At 35.9% G+C, this 17,694-nt stretch overlaps 1 protein-coding gene across 1 annotated transcript in view; it reads right to left on the bottom strand.

The window, feature by feature from the left end:
• Nucleotides 1-17,694, bottom strand: part of STT3B (STT3 oligosaccharyltransferase complex catalytic subunit B) — a 49,382-nt gene that overhangs the window by 10,847 nt on the left and 20,841 nt on the right. The window contains exons 3-10 of the mRNA XM_084510116.1: nucleotides 16,589-16,876; nucleotides 14,784-14,849; nucleotides 11,904-12,003; nucleotides 7,725-7,823; nucleotides 5,919-6,065; nucleotides 3,637-3,685; nucleotides 1,955-2,109; nucleotides 38-249 (exon numbers count right to left, since the gene is read on the bottom strand). Coding sequence (XP_084366242.1) covers nucleotides 38-249; nucleotides 1,955-2,109; nucleotides 3,637-3,685; nucleotides 5,919-6,065; nucleotides 7,725-7,823; nucleotides 11,904-12,003; nucleotides 14,784-14,849; nucleotides 16,589-16,876 — 1,116 coding nt within the window. The remainder of the gene's footprint in view (nucleotides 1-37; nucleotides 250-1,954; nucleotides 2,110-3,636; nucleotides 3,686-5,918; nucleotides 6,066-7,724; nucleotides 7,824-11,903; nucleotides 12,004-14,783; nucleotides 14,850-16,588; nucleotides 16,877-17,694) is intronic.

The raw sequence follows: 17,694 nt of genomic DNA, 5'->3' as shown, positions 1-17,694 counted from the left end.
ATTCAGACCTTTAGCGGAATTTTAAATATCCCCTCACCTTATCATACAGGTTGCCAGGGTTCCTTTTGTCATCCTCATCGCTGCTGTCCTCTATTGGCGGATTTTCCCTCTTCATATCATCACCCAAATAACGCTCAAAGACATTAGAGAAGGCAATTGCAGACAGCATACAAACCACTGGAGTCAAAGTGAGCATCAGACGAACCATCACGCCGGCAAAGTAAACGGCACTGATTGCATACAGAGCAACTGCAGAGGGGAAAAGAAACACCTACTGATGACATTTAGAAAGTAACAATCACTGTGACTGCACACATACACGCTGCTCACCATACAACTGTTTTTAGAAGTGGGCTGAGCATCTGCGTCTATAACGACTTGAACATGCATCTTGCATTGCATTGCTTTTTCATTTATGGAGATAACAGTTCAATTAATGCTTATGCCTTTTGAGCCTCAAACCCTTTCTGAAATTCATCTTGACAACTATTAACCATAACACAACCACACTTTCATATTCATTAATAATGCATCAGAAGATACATTATTAGTGAAATTTAATATCACGCCAAAAACAGTATGGGAATAATAGGTAGTTTCATTTGGTTAGAAAGACCAAATAGCCCTAGGCCCAACAAGTTATTAAATCTGTAAAACCAAAGAGTTAGTGTTAGAATCTCATATAAGTACCAAATTTTAATTTAAATTAGAGATATCTGAACAAATTGGGGGCTTGTCTACATTATAACAACATACAGACATAAGGTGATACTGTGAAGCCTATTCTGAAGCGAGTTATCCTGGATAGTATTAAAAAAAATACCACCACAAACCCCAAGATTTTCAGGATAGCAGGATTATTCACAACACTTTTCATAGGAGGAAAAAACAAACAACAACCTGCATGCATTCATTAGGAATATCTATTGTTCAAGAAATAGTGGTTATTGGTAGTTTGCAAACTAGCTTCTGTGAAAGATTTGCCATGGAAATCAAAGGGGATTGGTTTATCAGATTACATTGCATAAATATTTTGCACTTTGTAGTGAAGTAGTACGGCTCTCCGTTCTCACTCATAGGTCTCTTTAAGCTGACTTAAATATATGGTGCAGCAGTAGGAGGCTGAAGGGATTTCCCCAGCACTGGTCTTTACTGCAAGCAAAAGAGCATAAAATACTCTAAAATCACAGGATTTAACATCGATGTTCCCATTGCCAATGGGGTAATCTACAGAGGCAGCTGTATATGACTAGAGCCTTCTGTTGCCACAGAAGTGCAAGACCGTGTGGTCTTCCCTCCTTTTGGGCTACAACTCCAAGTCACATCCTTAGAAGCCTCACTCATAGTCTTAGAAGTCTGCTGTCAAAGGAAAGCTTCATACAAATAAATTTGTTGTCACTGACACAAGGAGACCCCATACCTGTGCTTAGGCTTGCACCTTATCTCTAGCACTTGCTCCACACCAAATGATCCAGCTCACTAAACTAGCTGAAAATCTGGAAAGAAAATTCATTTTGAATCATCATCTGTGGTGGGATGAGAGCCAGAAGAATACCTAGGGACGAATTGGGTGCTTTGCAGCCTGTGTGGGGAAGGATCTCCCCTTTTCTGCTGCACTGAGCTGTTCACCTGGCTGTGCTGTGAAACTGCACCCCCACTCATGGCTTGTGAGATCAGCGTGTGGAAGAACATGCACCTCCAAGAGCCACAGTGACAAATCCCACCTCTCTTGATAAGGCTCCATCACCAATCCACCAATCTCTGTATGAACTGCGTTTTTTATGGATGGTTTTAAATCCTGCTAGGTGCAGGCAACTTGTAACATTCACCTTTAAACACATCATGTTTAAACCTTTTCTAGAACATGTCATACACCAGCTTGGAGCAAACAAACAAAATAGAATCAAGTCGAAGACAAGAGTTTTCAAAACGATTTTTAAATATTTGCTCTTACCAAAGACTCTTTCATCATTGATGTTTTTGATACAGAACCACAGCCCTGCTGGGAAAGTACACACGAGAATATGCAGATCAAAAAAGAAGGAAACCCATGTTGTAGGCTGATGCTCAGACACAGAGGCAATGATCGGGATGTGAATTTTCGCATACCTTTTTTAAAAAAAATTCAGTTCAAATTATTTTGAAGAGACAAAGTTATTAACACCTGTAAACATTAGGAGTTCTGAAATTCATTTCAAAGGAAGCATTTCAATGTAAAAGGTTAAATGCTCTATTTAGCAGAAACCTGATGAAACTTTTATATCAAAAAACGTTCCCATGTCTTATTCACCAGAATGAAAACATACAGCTATGGAAACCATCATTATATTTTGTAGGGCCAGTTATCCACACCAGAAAATTTCCTAGGATTTCAATATTGTATTTCAAATACTCTCCTCTGCACAAAACACCTTCATTTGCCTAGTATGTCAAGTTGAAGGATTAAATCCCAGGCCAGTTAGTGACGCCCCCACGTTCTCTCAGATGCTGTCAGTCAGGCCTTGTCTACACTTGGAATTACAGGTCAACTAAACAGCATGCTGGACACTGAGTGCGGACAAGGACAAAACTATATTAAAAGACAGCTATGCACACAGGCCTCATCTGGGGTGTTGTATGGCCAAACAGTGAGGTATCAAACAAATGTCCTTCTTCACTGAGACCTAGGCCTCATTCAGAACTGCACTGATGTGTTTTAAACACAATATTGACTTTCTAATGTAGACAAGCCCTCAAAAGTTTAATCTTTGTGTGTGTATACATATATGTATTTATATACACATACACACACATACACACCATATGTAAGTGCAGGCCATTTCATCTATAGGCAGGGAACATCTATGTGGTTTTCAAATAAATTTGAGGCTTCCTTACTGACACCTATTCTACTACATTTATTACAGGGTTGGTAAAGAATCCTGTATGAGCTGGGCTAAGGAGCCTGAGGGAAAAAAAGAACTAGAAAAGTCTGAAGTTCTCCTATCCCTGTTTTTAAAAATCTACCAATTAAAATTCATCTTAAACACTTGAATAAAACAAAGTATTTTGCAGATAAATATTCTACATTAAGTGTCTGGCTAACGAACTGAATGCTGGATTTTTAAATGTTAACTAAAGCAGAAGAGTTATTCACAAAACCATACACGAATAAACCAAAATTGTTCAGAGTAGACATCTGTATACACAAAACAGATTTATGAAAATAATAAACAGGCAACATGCAAGATCATGTGTAACATCTTCATGACTTTGTGCAATGTTGTGCAATGAAAAAAGCAGAAGTTTAAGGCTCTTAGTAATTTTTAAACGTGTCCTCAAGTGTTGATACAACTTTTGGTTATTCTATGCTGAAAAGCACTGCTGTTTTGTATAGACAAACATATGATTAAGATACTCAAAGACTTCCAAAGAAGCAAGAAATTTAGCAAACAAATTAGTGATGAAGGTAAAATGGTTGCAAAGATCACGGAACAGTTACTACACATGCTCTCTTTAGATAACTGATCAAAATCCCACATATTCTCCTTGACTTAAATACTATATCGATTTGAGAATGAGGAGAGCAAAAAAAACCATTAGTTTTCAGTAGAATTCTATTGATAGCTCATGCTTATATCCTTTATCCCTACTTACCCGGTGTCCCACAAAGAATAAAATCTGCCACTCCAAGGAGCAATATAACCTGAAAAAGAGGAGGGGAAAAATTTTGCTGCTTAGATATTTAAGTGCATATATGTATTTTACACATTTAAATTATAGCACAAAACTAAATACCAAAAGAAATTTCGTTGAGTTTGTAGTATATGAGACCTACTGCATCAGGTAGCTGATGAAGTCTACCAACTATGAACTTAGTTTTGTAAGATCACACTGTACTAGTTATCAGACATACTAGCTATCAGACATACACACCTCCAGGAGTCAAAGTGATGCAAAATATTTAAAATATTTCTCAGAGAATGACAGATAGCAACTCATACTCTAAAAGAACTGTAAGAAGGAAACAACTGCTAAGAAAGTATTTACTTCTTCTCAAATTACTAAGCAGAGAACTGGGAATGACCTATGGCCAAAACACTAATGCACTAAAACACTAATGTAAGTCTTCACTTTGATATTTACAAATGGTATCATTTGACTTTTTTTTAATACCTAGTTTAGACATTTAAATGTTGTGTTTAATGCTCTATGATGTATTTTTCCTTTCAGGCTTCAGACGCAAAGCTTACTCCCAACCAGTTGCATGCACAAGTAAGGAGGCTATGCTAGCAGATGTGAACTAGCTGGTTATGGTCATCTCTGGATGTATCCAAAACACAAGACCAGATGGGATTCTCTTGAGAGTGCTGAAAGAATTGGCTGATGTGGTAACTACCCATGACCTTGATCAGGGTGCTAAGGCCCTTGTTGCCTGGAAGTGTCTAATGCTACACCTCTAGGAAAGGTAAGGAGTGTCCGGGGAACTCCAGGCCAGTAACCTGAGTCCCTAGAAAGTCTGTGAAGCACAGCATCCTGAATTACATCATTAAATGCTTTTAAGACATTTTCCTAATTTCTCATCTGTAAGCTGAAGAAGAATGGGCTGGGCAAACAGCAATTCAATGTGTTGAAAATTGACGGTACTGACAAGCTCAAAATAGCACTGGGCAGCTTGGTGTCCCATTGGTGGCTGGCTAGTAAAACATAAAAATATTGCAGAGGCCAAAACAGTGAATTGTGCTAAATTGAGAATAACTGACAAGCCTTATGGCAGACAGAACTTCCATCCAGAACGTTAACCTCCTTCTTCCAGGTGCTGTACCCTGCTGCTGGAGGATTATTAAGAAAATAAGAGACGGAGCTGAGTGCTGTGAGATGGCCAGGGGTCTAGATCACACAGTGCACCAGGAAAAGCTGAGGGAACCAGATTTGTTCTGTCTGGTGAAGCAGTGATACTATCAGTGAATTTCAAAAATCGATATTAACACTTCCTAAGAAATGCAACAGAAGACGTATTTTTCTATGTATCGAAATTAGGAGCCAAATTTTGTCTTAATATGCCAGTCTGAAAAATTTCACAAAATATTAGTAGGACCTGCTCATACATACTGAAAAGCAAATTTCAAACCATCAAGTTTTGGAAGACTTTCAGCCAAATATAGATGTTAAATATTCTTTTGGAATAATGGTACCATAAATAACAAAAATAAAACTCCAATTAAATAGTCCAAAATGTTAAACGACTGATACCAGAAAAATCTACACTGAATCTATACATCCACTTCTAAAATGAATTACAAGAAATAATTCAGTTAAAATAAAAACAAGTTAAATCTCAGAAAAGTTTTTTTTTTTTATAATTTAAATAATATTCTGACAGAATAGTAAATGAGGTGTAATGTTACGATCACACAATTTATACCCATCAGAATTCAATTTTGGCATGGCTGACATATTTATCTATGAAAATAGATCAGGAAGGAAGTATAGTGCTGGATGACCAAGGATGTATGTCATAGAATCAGAATATGGCCGTTAGGCATCTGAGGGCTGCAACCAAGCAAAAGCAAACTTGTTTTTGTGAGGTTGGGTAGAACTACCTTGAAGACCAGAAACTGAACCACAGAAGGAGAACTCACAGACATACATTAATTGCAGTCATACAGAAATGTGGTTACTTTCTGAAATACTTGAACCTATCTCATCTTTACCTATCAATGCTATTTAGAATAGATTAGCTGCGCTTATCTTCATAATATGCTTTTGCTATTGTTATGTTCCTCATACCAATCTGACTTTTTGTGTGAAAAGAAAAACAGAAACAAAGCAACATGGTCATTGGTTTGCTGTGGGGTTGCCAACATCTACTTAGACTAAACCAAACTGGTCACCTGAGTTACCTGCTCCTAAGAGAAACTGTTTTCATGTTTATTTACCTGTGTATGTCAAGTAGATGACGCTCAGGAATACAATACCAGCGGCCAGGGAGACACCCAAGAAGAACAATGTCTGAAATTCTTGCTTTGTTAATCTGTCTCTCAAATACTGCAGAAACGCATAGGCCTGCAGCAATGCAAAAACACCTGAAGACAGACAAAAGTTTTTGTTTAAATCCTCAAAAGAAGCAACAATCATTAAAGCAACTGGCATACTTCAGCTATGTTTGAATTACAAAAAAAAAAAAATACATTTAATACATAACCTTACATCTGAAAGCCAGTATGAAATCACTTTCTGACAAATAGACTTTAATACTTCATAGGGATGATAGTCTGAGTCACTGCAAGAAAGTAACTACTCTCCAAAACATTCTTTGCTTATTATATATCAAGAGCTCCAACATCAACTGTCTCTTTGCTCCCAAATAAACTGCATTAAGGGAGAGAATCACCTGAAAACTAGATTGCATTTATTTTCTCAAAAGCACAGTTTAACGTACGTAGACATCTTGAAAAAATAAGATACGGCTCTTGGCTAGCTTAAGTAATGAGTGGCAAGGAAAGAGCCCAGACAACACAAAGCCAAGACTAATATAGAAATACATGTATGTATTAAGCTGCTGAACTAAACAGTGGGATTTAATAAAGATAAAAAAATAAACCAAACATCTAAGTGAATACAGACAACGGAATTATACAAAGCTAGCATCAAAACACCAGAATTCACTAAATATTCCATACGCTCAAAAAGGCATTTCCAAGTTTAATATTAAACTAGAACTTAAATACCATTTTCTGTTGTTATTCATTTCAATGTGTATAATCAGATCAATCCAATGATTCATCCACTCTAAACTGAAAAATCACTGGTAGCTGGCAGAAAGAAAAAAACCCTCAAGAACTCAAGTGTATTGTATTTCTTCAATTTGCAAATAAAATCGTGATGCATGATGTTGAAATTCACTAGTTTCAAAGTTCTAGAGAACAGCACAAACTGTCCACTAAATAACTGTAAAATTCTTAGGATGCAAACTATGGCTTGATAACCTTTATACCATCCCTTATAATCAGAATGATAAAAGAATCTCTCAAACGTATTAAAAATATTTTTGAAGTATTTTTTTTTCTGGTGAACTTTAGTTATATTAAAATTGCTGTCCCAAATCCATTTTCTTAAGTGACAATACGTAATTAAAAAAGAGGAGTCTAACAAGTTAAGTTACATCACAAAAAACAGTGTATGCTCCAAATAAACATAGGCCTAGCAGCCTTAGCAAAGACTGCTGTTGTAAAGAAATCAAGATGTCTGAATGTTTAACAGCTACTGAGAATAAACTTACTTTAAAAAGAATCAAAAAAGAATAAAATCAGTTATTTAAAATCAGCCTCCTATATATAGCATGTCATTTGTATCTAACCCACTTTGACAAAATTATCAACTCTAAAAACAAATTGCTCAATAAAAACCGTGTTTACCAATAACCATGTTTCAATTTTACAATGCTCAAAGGCAACATTGTATTGCAAAACAGTAGAGATTATCAATGTGTAAAGTAACTGCTTGTCAGAATGTGTAAGTGATCCACGGTTATGGAGGCATTTTACCTCCATTAGCTCATGCATAGAAGGATAATGTGTTGATTGGAAAGAAAACTTCCCTACAAATACTGAACAGTACTTTTTCTTTAACAATTTGTTTTGTTAGTACAAGGTTCTTTCTAACACAAGGAACGAGATCTGCAAGGGTGTGAGGTTTTCTTGTGTTGAACATGCTGTTTGGAAGCAGAAACTGAGTTTTCTTACCTGCAGCTGCCATGTGTTCACTTGTTCTAATGGGCTGAAACCCCACAAAAGGTATCTGCATCGATAATATTAACCCCACAATGTAGAAAGTGCTATATGCTAGAAAAAAAGAGGGGAGGAGAGGGCAAAAGAGAAAGGTGAGAAGTAAAACATTCTCAAATCAAATCAAAAAATGTGCGTACTCTGTGAGTACGCACATTTCAAAACCAGATTCCATAGCATTTCAAACACAGATTCCATAGCAGAGTCCATTCCCCACCTTCAGTCATCAATGACAATGAAACAAAACTGTATTGTTTAAAATATTTTGCCCATCCTAATAACTTGTTTCACCTTCTGTGATTAGAATAACGTTAAAATAAAATTGCATTCAATTTTAAAGGAAGTAGTAAAGTACTGTTGTTCCTAATTATACTTTTTTTTTCCTCGTAGGAAAATGAACCATCTACCTAAGACACTCTAGCTTAGAAATAGTTCTCTCTTCTCATTTGTTTCTCTTGTTGTTGCAGAATATGGGTGGCAGAAGAGATCCCAGATAAGTAAAAAGAGCAGATTCTGTATGAGGAGAAATTAAAGGGACCAGACCTCAAAGAGGTAAAACATTTAAAAGTGCACTTACTTAAAAAAAAGCAAAATGTATGTTTGTTCTTTTTTAAATGCAAGAACAGAGGCATGGCAAGAAATTGGAAAGCAACACAATTAAAAATGAATACTGAGCATCTGTATTAATAGATGTGTATGAACCATAGGGACTCATAACCCCCCAGAAAGTGGAGGCCAAGAACACAACTGTATTAATAATGTGAATCATTATTATGTATGAAGTGATATTCATGTACTTTCTCCTGACAGAATTTTGGTCCTAAATATTCCAGGGAGAGAGAGATGGGAATAGAAGAAACACCAACTGTGAACAGCCACAAATCTGCTTGCATTTTGAAGCAACCAGCCAACTTAAAAACCAAATGAGGCTTTCTTCCCTCAGTAACAATCACAAACAATGAACCTCCCAGATTTTTTTTTTTTTTAAACTCCTTCAATTCACAAACCACAGGCTTTGCTATGGCCTCAGTCCTTTGAGGAGATCCTTGAACCCATACAATCCTTTACTAAGCTCCACGAGAACAGATTTGGGAATCAGATCATATACCCATGGTACTGTTTCTGTTGCACCTGTGTATTATGCTCCCAGCGTACCATATGCTTTGCAAACATCACAAAAAAATCCCTGTCGCGATGCTTCCAACCACTTCCAGCCATCTTTTCTGGTGTGTGCTTTCAAGCGTCTGTATTTTGCTGCACGGCCTACCTACTCATCTATTCCCTCTTTATGTCACTGAAACACATTTTTGCTGCAGGAAACTCAATTTTTGAAGAATTCACTTCAACATAAATCATTTATTGTATCATAAAACTGTTGCAACACTGCCATCCTGTGGAATTCTAATGATTGGCATAAATCACCAGGCTTCACATTTGTTAGACCATTGTAAAGAATCATTTTTAAACCCAGTCCTACAATTGGCATACTTCATATGCCCAGGTTTTTTTTTAATCTCTTTCTTCCCACTTCTTTTAAGCAGCTATCACATACGCTTGCCTGGCATCAGATGAACAGGTAGTCTGATACCATTTTTCAAGGAAGTTAGTACACGAAGGTGATAGATACATCATCACAATCTTTCCATGTTCCTTTGCAAAGACTATGCAAACAGCAGAACGTAAAAACCAGAACTTTATTCTCAGTCCTGCAATCCACTCACGATCATAACTTTGATGAGATCGAGAACTAAAAAAAAATCTGACCTTCTGTGGATAAACTCATTTCACAATTTTAGTTCCTGCATACTGCACAAACACGAGAAAAACCTACTGAAAACTTCTCCCGAGTATGATCAAGGATTTGATCACACGTTTTCAATTAATGGATTATAACCACCAGAAATAAATACTAATCATCTAAAATTTTAGAACACTTAAGCAGTTGATAAAAAATATATGCCTGCTCACTATTTAAATGGTAAAATACAACACATAGGACAAAGAATTAATGGAATTAAGTTTTAAATTCTCAAAGATCTTTTTTAAATTATTATTATTATATTTTTAGAAATATACAGAACTTAAGAATTGTACAGGAAAACAATACATTCAGATTGAAGTGAAAATTGCCAAGTCTAAAGCACGCAAACAAGACTATACATACAATAATGGAAGATAGTATCAACGAACCCTGCATCCGAATAAAGAGGTTATTTTGCTAAAATGGATGTAGATTTTAGTAGCTACTGTCAGCTGTCAATAGGTTGCCAGAAGTAACCTATTAGCTGCACTCTGGTAGTTTTTTGCACGCACACCAGCAATTCCTCATTGTCTTTGCAAAATATCTTTGCTTTCCCTACTGCAATGAGCTTTTGTAAACCCATCTGAATCTGAAACTGTCTGAATAGTTTGGGAGTGAAGCACATTTCCATTTCTTCCCAGAAGTGCTTGCACATTCCTACCTGGTTTATAAAAACATCCTGGTAAACAAACCTAGAACACACACACCGATGCAACTTCTACAGACATCTGTGTGTAAGGCTTCCCAGGGAAGTTTAGAATAAGCCAGGAATTGCAATGAAACAGCAAAGCAGCAATCACATTTTCATTCCAACTACTCTCCTAAGTGCATCTCCCTCAGCTGAAGGACAATAACACCTCAAAACACTGTAGTTATTTGCAAAACAAATATGTGACAAAATCTTTAGTTCATATGAACTGGCAGTACTATTTCTCCCTCCCCCCAATGAGATCAAAGACTGAAAGCTGGAAAAGTGAGAACACTTATGCTTTATTGTTTCTGATTACCGCATCATTTCTGGATTTTGTAATTACTAGATTTCATTTTCTCTTGCCTAACTCACAGAAATTGGAAAATGAACATATTCAATAAAATAATTTTAAAAGCAAAACAAGATAAATTACTCTTCCCTGAAGTTATGAAGAAGGAGTTAATGAAGTTAACTAACAGTAACATTAAAAATTAAAGGTGGGTAAACGTTTTTTTTTTTTTTTTTTTTTCCTTGTAAAAAATAATTTCAGATTCTGAATTATATAAATAAATAACTAAGAAGCAAGAAACAAATACTTATATTGTGGTTAAAAAAAAAAAAACACCTAAAACTGAACTTCAGTAAATATTATGGAGTATATTGGTTAAAATACATAATGTAAATACAGTAATTTCCCTAGCAGGCTCTAAAGAAAAAGGCATGAAAATAAATATAAAAATAGTATTAAAATGGGTTAACAAAAATATATTTAAATATGAAATATCTTTTGATATTACACTTCAATTTATATATTCTCAAACGTCTCAATGTTTGAGATGTTCTCAAACTATCTTTTGTAAATGTTTCACATCAGGGAGTCAAAAGTGTTCTATCTAACTTATAAATAAATCTAAGAATACATGAATTGATTATTAATTATTTAATTCACACACCCACACTATGACACCAACTGATCTAACCAGTAGTCTCTGTAAACTGTTGACAGAGTATTTAAATATCAGGTAAATCAATTAAAATTTATTCTCCCGAGATCACTATCCAAACATTCCTGAAATTGGAAGCAAGGTTGACCCATTAACCCAATAAAATCTTAAGGTCTCACGTGGAGTAGACAGACTTTTAGGCTGCTTTTTAGTCCAAGTTATGTAAAACATACATGGCTGCTTAAAATTCCCCATGTCTTTTCCTATATATGTCACAACACACTGTAACATTTACGTAATGACTGCTACAAAACTTTTAAGAACTAATTGTTTAATGCACTAGGAAAAGACAAAGATGAAACATTATTCTTTATAACAGACACACACAATATATATACATTAAACATACTAAAAGGATTCTATAAATACCTAACCATCCAATTATTTCCTTTTTTTAGTGCACTATGAAGCAGAAAATGAATTACCAGCAACATATCTAAAATTTTGGAAATGTGAATGATATGTTTTAACTTCCTATTCCCACTGGTGTAGACAGTGACTGACTACAATCAGTAATCCAATTAATAAAATGCAATCTGATATGCAATTGCCTCATTCCCACCAAATACAGAAGACATTATTATAATTTCATATTTCATGATTCAGCATTTGACAATGATTGTTCAAAGAACACAACTTACCAATGTAGACCCTCCTGCTGTATCTCTGCATCAGCAAGAGGACAAACACATGCAGTGGAATAAGGTTGATGATGAAAACATAGCCACCCCATGCAGAGACCTGCGAGAAATGGAATAGGAAATCAGATCTAAAAATATCTGCAAGTTCTTCAGATAGCCAGTGCTGGATATTTACAAGGGTCTGACAAGAAAACACAAACCCCAGTAAAAGTAATACCAGCAGGATTTTTCTCAACAGTTACTATCCAAAAAGAAAAAATCCTCAAAAGTGGTAAAGTTAAAGTAGCAAAGACTTATGAAATGGACTGGTGGATTTTCAAGGCTTTCTTACAGCTCCGCTCTTCCTCCCAAGCAAATCTAGTCAGGCTGGCAGACAAGAATGTGATGATGGGGGCTTTTCCCTGTGGTGAAGGACGCTGCAAAAGGCAACAGTAGGACTCCCATCTAGGATTCAAAGTTTTCCTTTGACATACAGCTTTAGCATGATGCATTGTGCTTTTTGGCAGGGACAGGCAGAGTATCTCCAGCCAGAGAGAAGAAAGGGAGCAAGGTATACACTGTTGATGGCAGAATTCCTGGAGCAGAGCAGCAAATGGAGGTTGCAGAGTGAGGAAAGAAACAAAAGGAAGGAGGGAGATACACAGGGAACAGTGCCGAGCACCGTGGCATGATGCACAACATCATCCTGGAGGCTGTGAGCCTGTACTAACAGCATTACTTGAGAAGTGCTGCTAAGAGGTATTTACAACTTAAACACTACAGTGTTATCATTATGTCCTTCACTGTTGGTTTAGATAAAGATTTAATGAGCTACCATTACCATGTGTTACCACATTTCTAATACATTTAGAAGGGCTAATGTTGACTAGGAAGTCTACGTTTTAACACATGTTCTCTTGTCAAAATTCAGTCTAGACTTCTCCCATCCGTACCACGCCTATCCTAGATCTTCATTTTTAGAATGCAGCAGCTAATGTGGTTTCTACTTTAATTGTACTTTAGGGCTTAGATTCACATAGATATTTTTAAAGCCCTAGAATCCAGAAAGAAACCCAAATGACTATGTTCTACAGAACAAAATCTAAAATAAGGCCATGGCAGAGACGCTGTTTTCTGATGCTAATAGCACAAAACCCAGCATTTCAAAACTGGGGGCAACTGATTCATATATTAAAATAATTGGAAGCAAGTCCAAAACTTGTTAATTTTCTAGAAAGTCATTTCAGACTATCATTATTCTTTTCCCAAATTAGTGGCATGAACTAGCATGGGCTACATAGGCAATTTAATTTACCGAGAGAAAACATTATACAAAGACAGGCAAGACAACAGAATGAGAACAAATGTGTAATTAGGATGTTGTCATGTTTAGGTAAAGGTTCGAAATGCTGCAGGTAGCAGACAGTTTGTATAGACTAGAAACTTGCATCTCTAATTAACACCTATTCTCTAATTATTGAGATAGACTGAGACCAGACTAAGATGAGGAGAGCCTGCTATTCTGTGATTTTTTTAGCAGTAAAATTGTAAGAACAAAGAAGTGCATATTATCTGCATATTTCTGAAAAACATTTTTAGAGGATCTTGCCAATAGGCGTGATATAAAAGCCTGTGGTCTGTCAACGTAAAAATTCAAAACCTTATTTGCCTGACCTTGTATTACACACAGTTCTGTACCAAACCTACAGGATCTCTTCGCTGTAATGCAACATAAACAGCTATGTTATGTATGAAGAAGTGGCTGCTTATTTACTGACTCAGCAGAAAGAAGGAGGGGGAGGAAAGAAAAAGGGGAGGAAATACATGTACTCTTAACAGCAGATAGCTACGCTCTTTGGTGACACATATAGGGCTATTTCTTGCTCTTTTAACAGCCCAAATCTCTCAGGAAACCCAATGAATGTTAAAGCTAAAGGAAATTTAGGCAGCATCCAGACAAACTCTGAATTAGTCCTGTATTTTAAATTAAGGCATGCAAAATAATTTGCAAGTTCCTCTGTCATGCAAGTCTGGTTACCTGGCTGTGGAAAAGCAGCATTTGAGACCTCCATCTTAACAACACCATACAACTATCCTGACTGTCTCACCATTGGAAGCTGATTTATTTTAATTTTGATGTAATACTTTGAAGCTAATTTATCATATAGCCACACACATACACAAAATATCAGTTAGAGGAGAAGTGACCTTTGACTTATTTGTACAAAAAAAATCTTTGAGTCTAACATTTCAGAAGATAAGGATAGAAAAAAAAAATTTTGCTTTATCTCCCCAGTTTTACTACTGTTTTTTTTTCCCCTTTGTTAGCCCTTAGGAACATCTCTACAATAATCTCTATTTTCATAGATCGAGAATGAAAAAGAGACTTTCATTGATTAGACTTTCATGATCATTCAATTTGACACTGAATTAATTCAGTATTTTGGTGATAATCTTTACTTTACAGCTTAATTATACCCAGGGAAATAGCTTTCAAATTTATATAAATATAACTTTGTCCATAAATTTATAATATTATTGTGCTTTAGCAATAATGACACACAGATACATGAATATTAAAACTCCACCTTAAATTATCTAGACCAAAACAGAAATACCACTGAATCAGAGTATCTATTCATGGCACAGGATGACTTTATAAGTAAAGTTACTGCATTTAGTATTTTTCAAAAATTGCTTTCATTGTATTGAAAAACTTTAAATTTCAAATTATTATGTCTTCTTGCTCATATATTAAGGTCTTCATAATAAAATGAAAGAACAATTTTACATTATGGCCCCAGCAAAGACTAAAATCTCCTTCTGTCCTTCATCAACACACAAATTAAATAAGCCCCACTAAAAGAGTTTAGCCATTATATATATATGTCAAAGGCTTACCATGTAGAAGTAAGATAGACAGCAGCAGATTGTCCAAAAGACCGAACCAGTTTTCACCGACTTCACCTTTAAAAATAATCAAATATTTATGAATAATAAACAAATACTAGATACTATTACAAAATTTCATTCCAAAACAGCTGTCACGAGGACTTCTATAGTACATAACAGATTATATTTGTATCCTTCCAAACTGTTGTCCGTAAAACCAAGCCACAAGTGCAATTCATTGACAATACAAGACAGCTTACACCTCTTTCTCTAGATAATGCAGCCAGGATGCAATGCCACTGTCTACTTTGTGACCCAAAACTGAAGGGTAGCTGCATCGCTTCTGTGCTACTTTCTCTGAGACATCAGACTACATTGTAATTGTGAGTGTAGAGAATCCATGGCTTCCTTTGTCTGGCATCAGACCCAACTCTGCAATTATAAAGAGCCATTCTGTAATTCTGAAAAACTCACTTAAGGTTAGTGAAAACATCCAGATGTTACTAAAGGTTTAGAGAGATCCATGAACTGGACCAGGAGTATGCTTTTGTCCAAAACTGATAATGGTGACTGTGGTGAGGGAAAAGAGGAATGAAAAATGCTAAAAAGTTAACTATAAAACATATCTGATTCACACAATTCTACAAGAGTTTATGTAAACATTATTGCCATATGCAGTCTAGTTAAATACCAGTTCCATGAGAACAGAAATTGCTATTATGTCTTAGCTATTAAAAAGTAACACGGTAAAAAAGTAAGTTGATGCTACTGTTATCAGTAACAGTATACCTTTACAGACGCAGTTTAAGCCCAAATAAAAAAAAAAAATCAAACAAAAATCATTAGAGGACCTTTCTTCAGAACCTGCACTTAATTATCACCTGTAGCTAAATAATGAAAAATTTAAATTTTTTTCTATTGCATTCCTTCTAACAATACCCCAACTCTGAAATACTCCAAAGCTAAAAAGACTTGCAAGCATGTATTTACTTCTGAAAACTCGAACTTTTGACAAACCATGGGAAAAGCTGTAATGACTGCGTACATACTACCCACGGAGACACTCAGTATGGAAAGTACATATGCTAAAGGAAGGCACAAGGAACAGTGTCCATGCCGAATTAACCATATAGCTGCTCTGTGCTATTTCCAAAATAGATACAGCAGTCCAGAAATACTCCGTTTTGTCTAAACCCCTTCCTTCATACAGCACTGCATTACAGATGTAGTTCTACATTCAGGTTAAGGAATGACAGACAACCTGCACGAGCAAGTAGGCTAATTAAAAAACATCAGACTATTACACATTTTTAAGCATGCAAGCAGTATGAATATCTCGCTCTGTGGACAGCTTTAGGCATGTACGTTGGATGCCTAAGTCGAAGTCCAGACATATAGTCAACAGCTTCTCCAGATGACAACTTGAAGGACTTTATATTGAGAGTCTACTGCTTTTTACCAGCTAAATATGGATGCTGAAGGTTCATGCTCACATAATACCAATATGACAAAACTGAGAAACGAAAGCAGCCCTACTGTTTGCTTTAAACGTATAGATTCATTGCTATTACCGTTACTACAGGACACACATACTTCAGTTGAACGGCACTTTTACATAATAAATAAACTGAAGAGTGTTATTATGGAGTGGTTCAGGCCACGTGACTTCTCAGTACTCGCCTGATCCACGGCCAAGGGGAAGAGAGATGAGAGGGAACAAAATGAGAATTCAATGGATGCTAAGAAAAATCAGTCATTTGGTTGGAGGAGGAACCAAAAACCTTTCCAAAGCAAAAGACTCATCAATTACTTACCCATAAATAGTATGTGAACTGCAGTGCAAAAATAGCTATGCCTTCATTGTCAAACGATCCTGCTACTGATCGAGATATGTAACCTGGAACTATGGCAATAAAACAGGCAGCTAAAAGCCCTGCTCCCTGGTTCCACAGTTCTCTGGTGAGCAGGAAAGTAGAAATAGCTGTAAGGCCGCTAAAAACTGGTGCTAGGAACACACATACGTCTCTTATATGGACTGTCACATTAAGCATATTTAAAATCCAATGTATAAGGCCTGCTGTCACCATCAGTCCTGGGTATACCTAGAGGGGGGGAAAAACCATACTATATTACTGCAGAAAATGATCATGGTAAGTTTACTTGCATATGATTTGCAACGAAATACGATCATTTCTTAAGCTGATACAAGCAATGAGTAGGTAAAGCTAATGGAATTATATTAACGTTACTTTAATTATATTTTGACAACACTGCTGAATACCAGAGGTCCTTTAAATTTTACCCAAATGCTAACAATTACATATAATCCATTTTCTAAATGAATAAGCAGCACATAGATAATATCCTATCTTGCCTGACATTTATCACATAATGAGAATTTGTAGTTAAGGTATGGAATCAGAAGCTGAAGTTTGCAAGAGAATTTCAAGCCAGCTAACAGCTTTAAGGAAAAAAAAAAGAAAGAACCCAAACAACAAGAAACCATACAACATTCCCTAGCCACATTCAATTTTCACCTTAATATACCATGCTGTTCATTTATTTCTTGTTACGCATGGAGAAAGAAAATACACATTGAGTTTTTTAAGTAGAAAAGCTGACTGACTGACAGGTGAGCATTATATATTTGCAAGCTATCCGTAGACACCTTGGAGGATTAAAATAAAGCCCTACAATACTGAGTTAAGATGTCCTCCAGGAAAGAGTCGTATAGATACAAATCTATTGAGCCTATCATAGAATATTGGAGACCATTGAAATATTCTTAATAGGAATTGTACCCTTCCACATTTATCAACATTAGAAAAATCAATACCTAGTAGGAAACTTAATATGGACTTCAACTGCCTTAGTTTCTTTTGAAAGCTAAGAAGAGCTTTGTGCTAAATTAAATTAACAG

The sequence above is a fragment of the Aythya ferina genome (genome assembly GCF_964211825.1).
Source record: "Aythya ferina genome assembly, chromosome: 2".
NCBI lineage: Eukaryota > Metazoa > Chordata > Aves > Anseriformes > Anatidae > Aythya > Aythya ferina.
The sequence above is the reverse complement of the archived record's forward strand: the minus strand, read 5'-3'. Positions and strand labels throughout refer to the sequence as shown.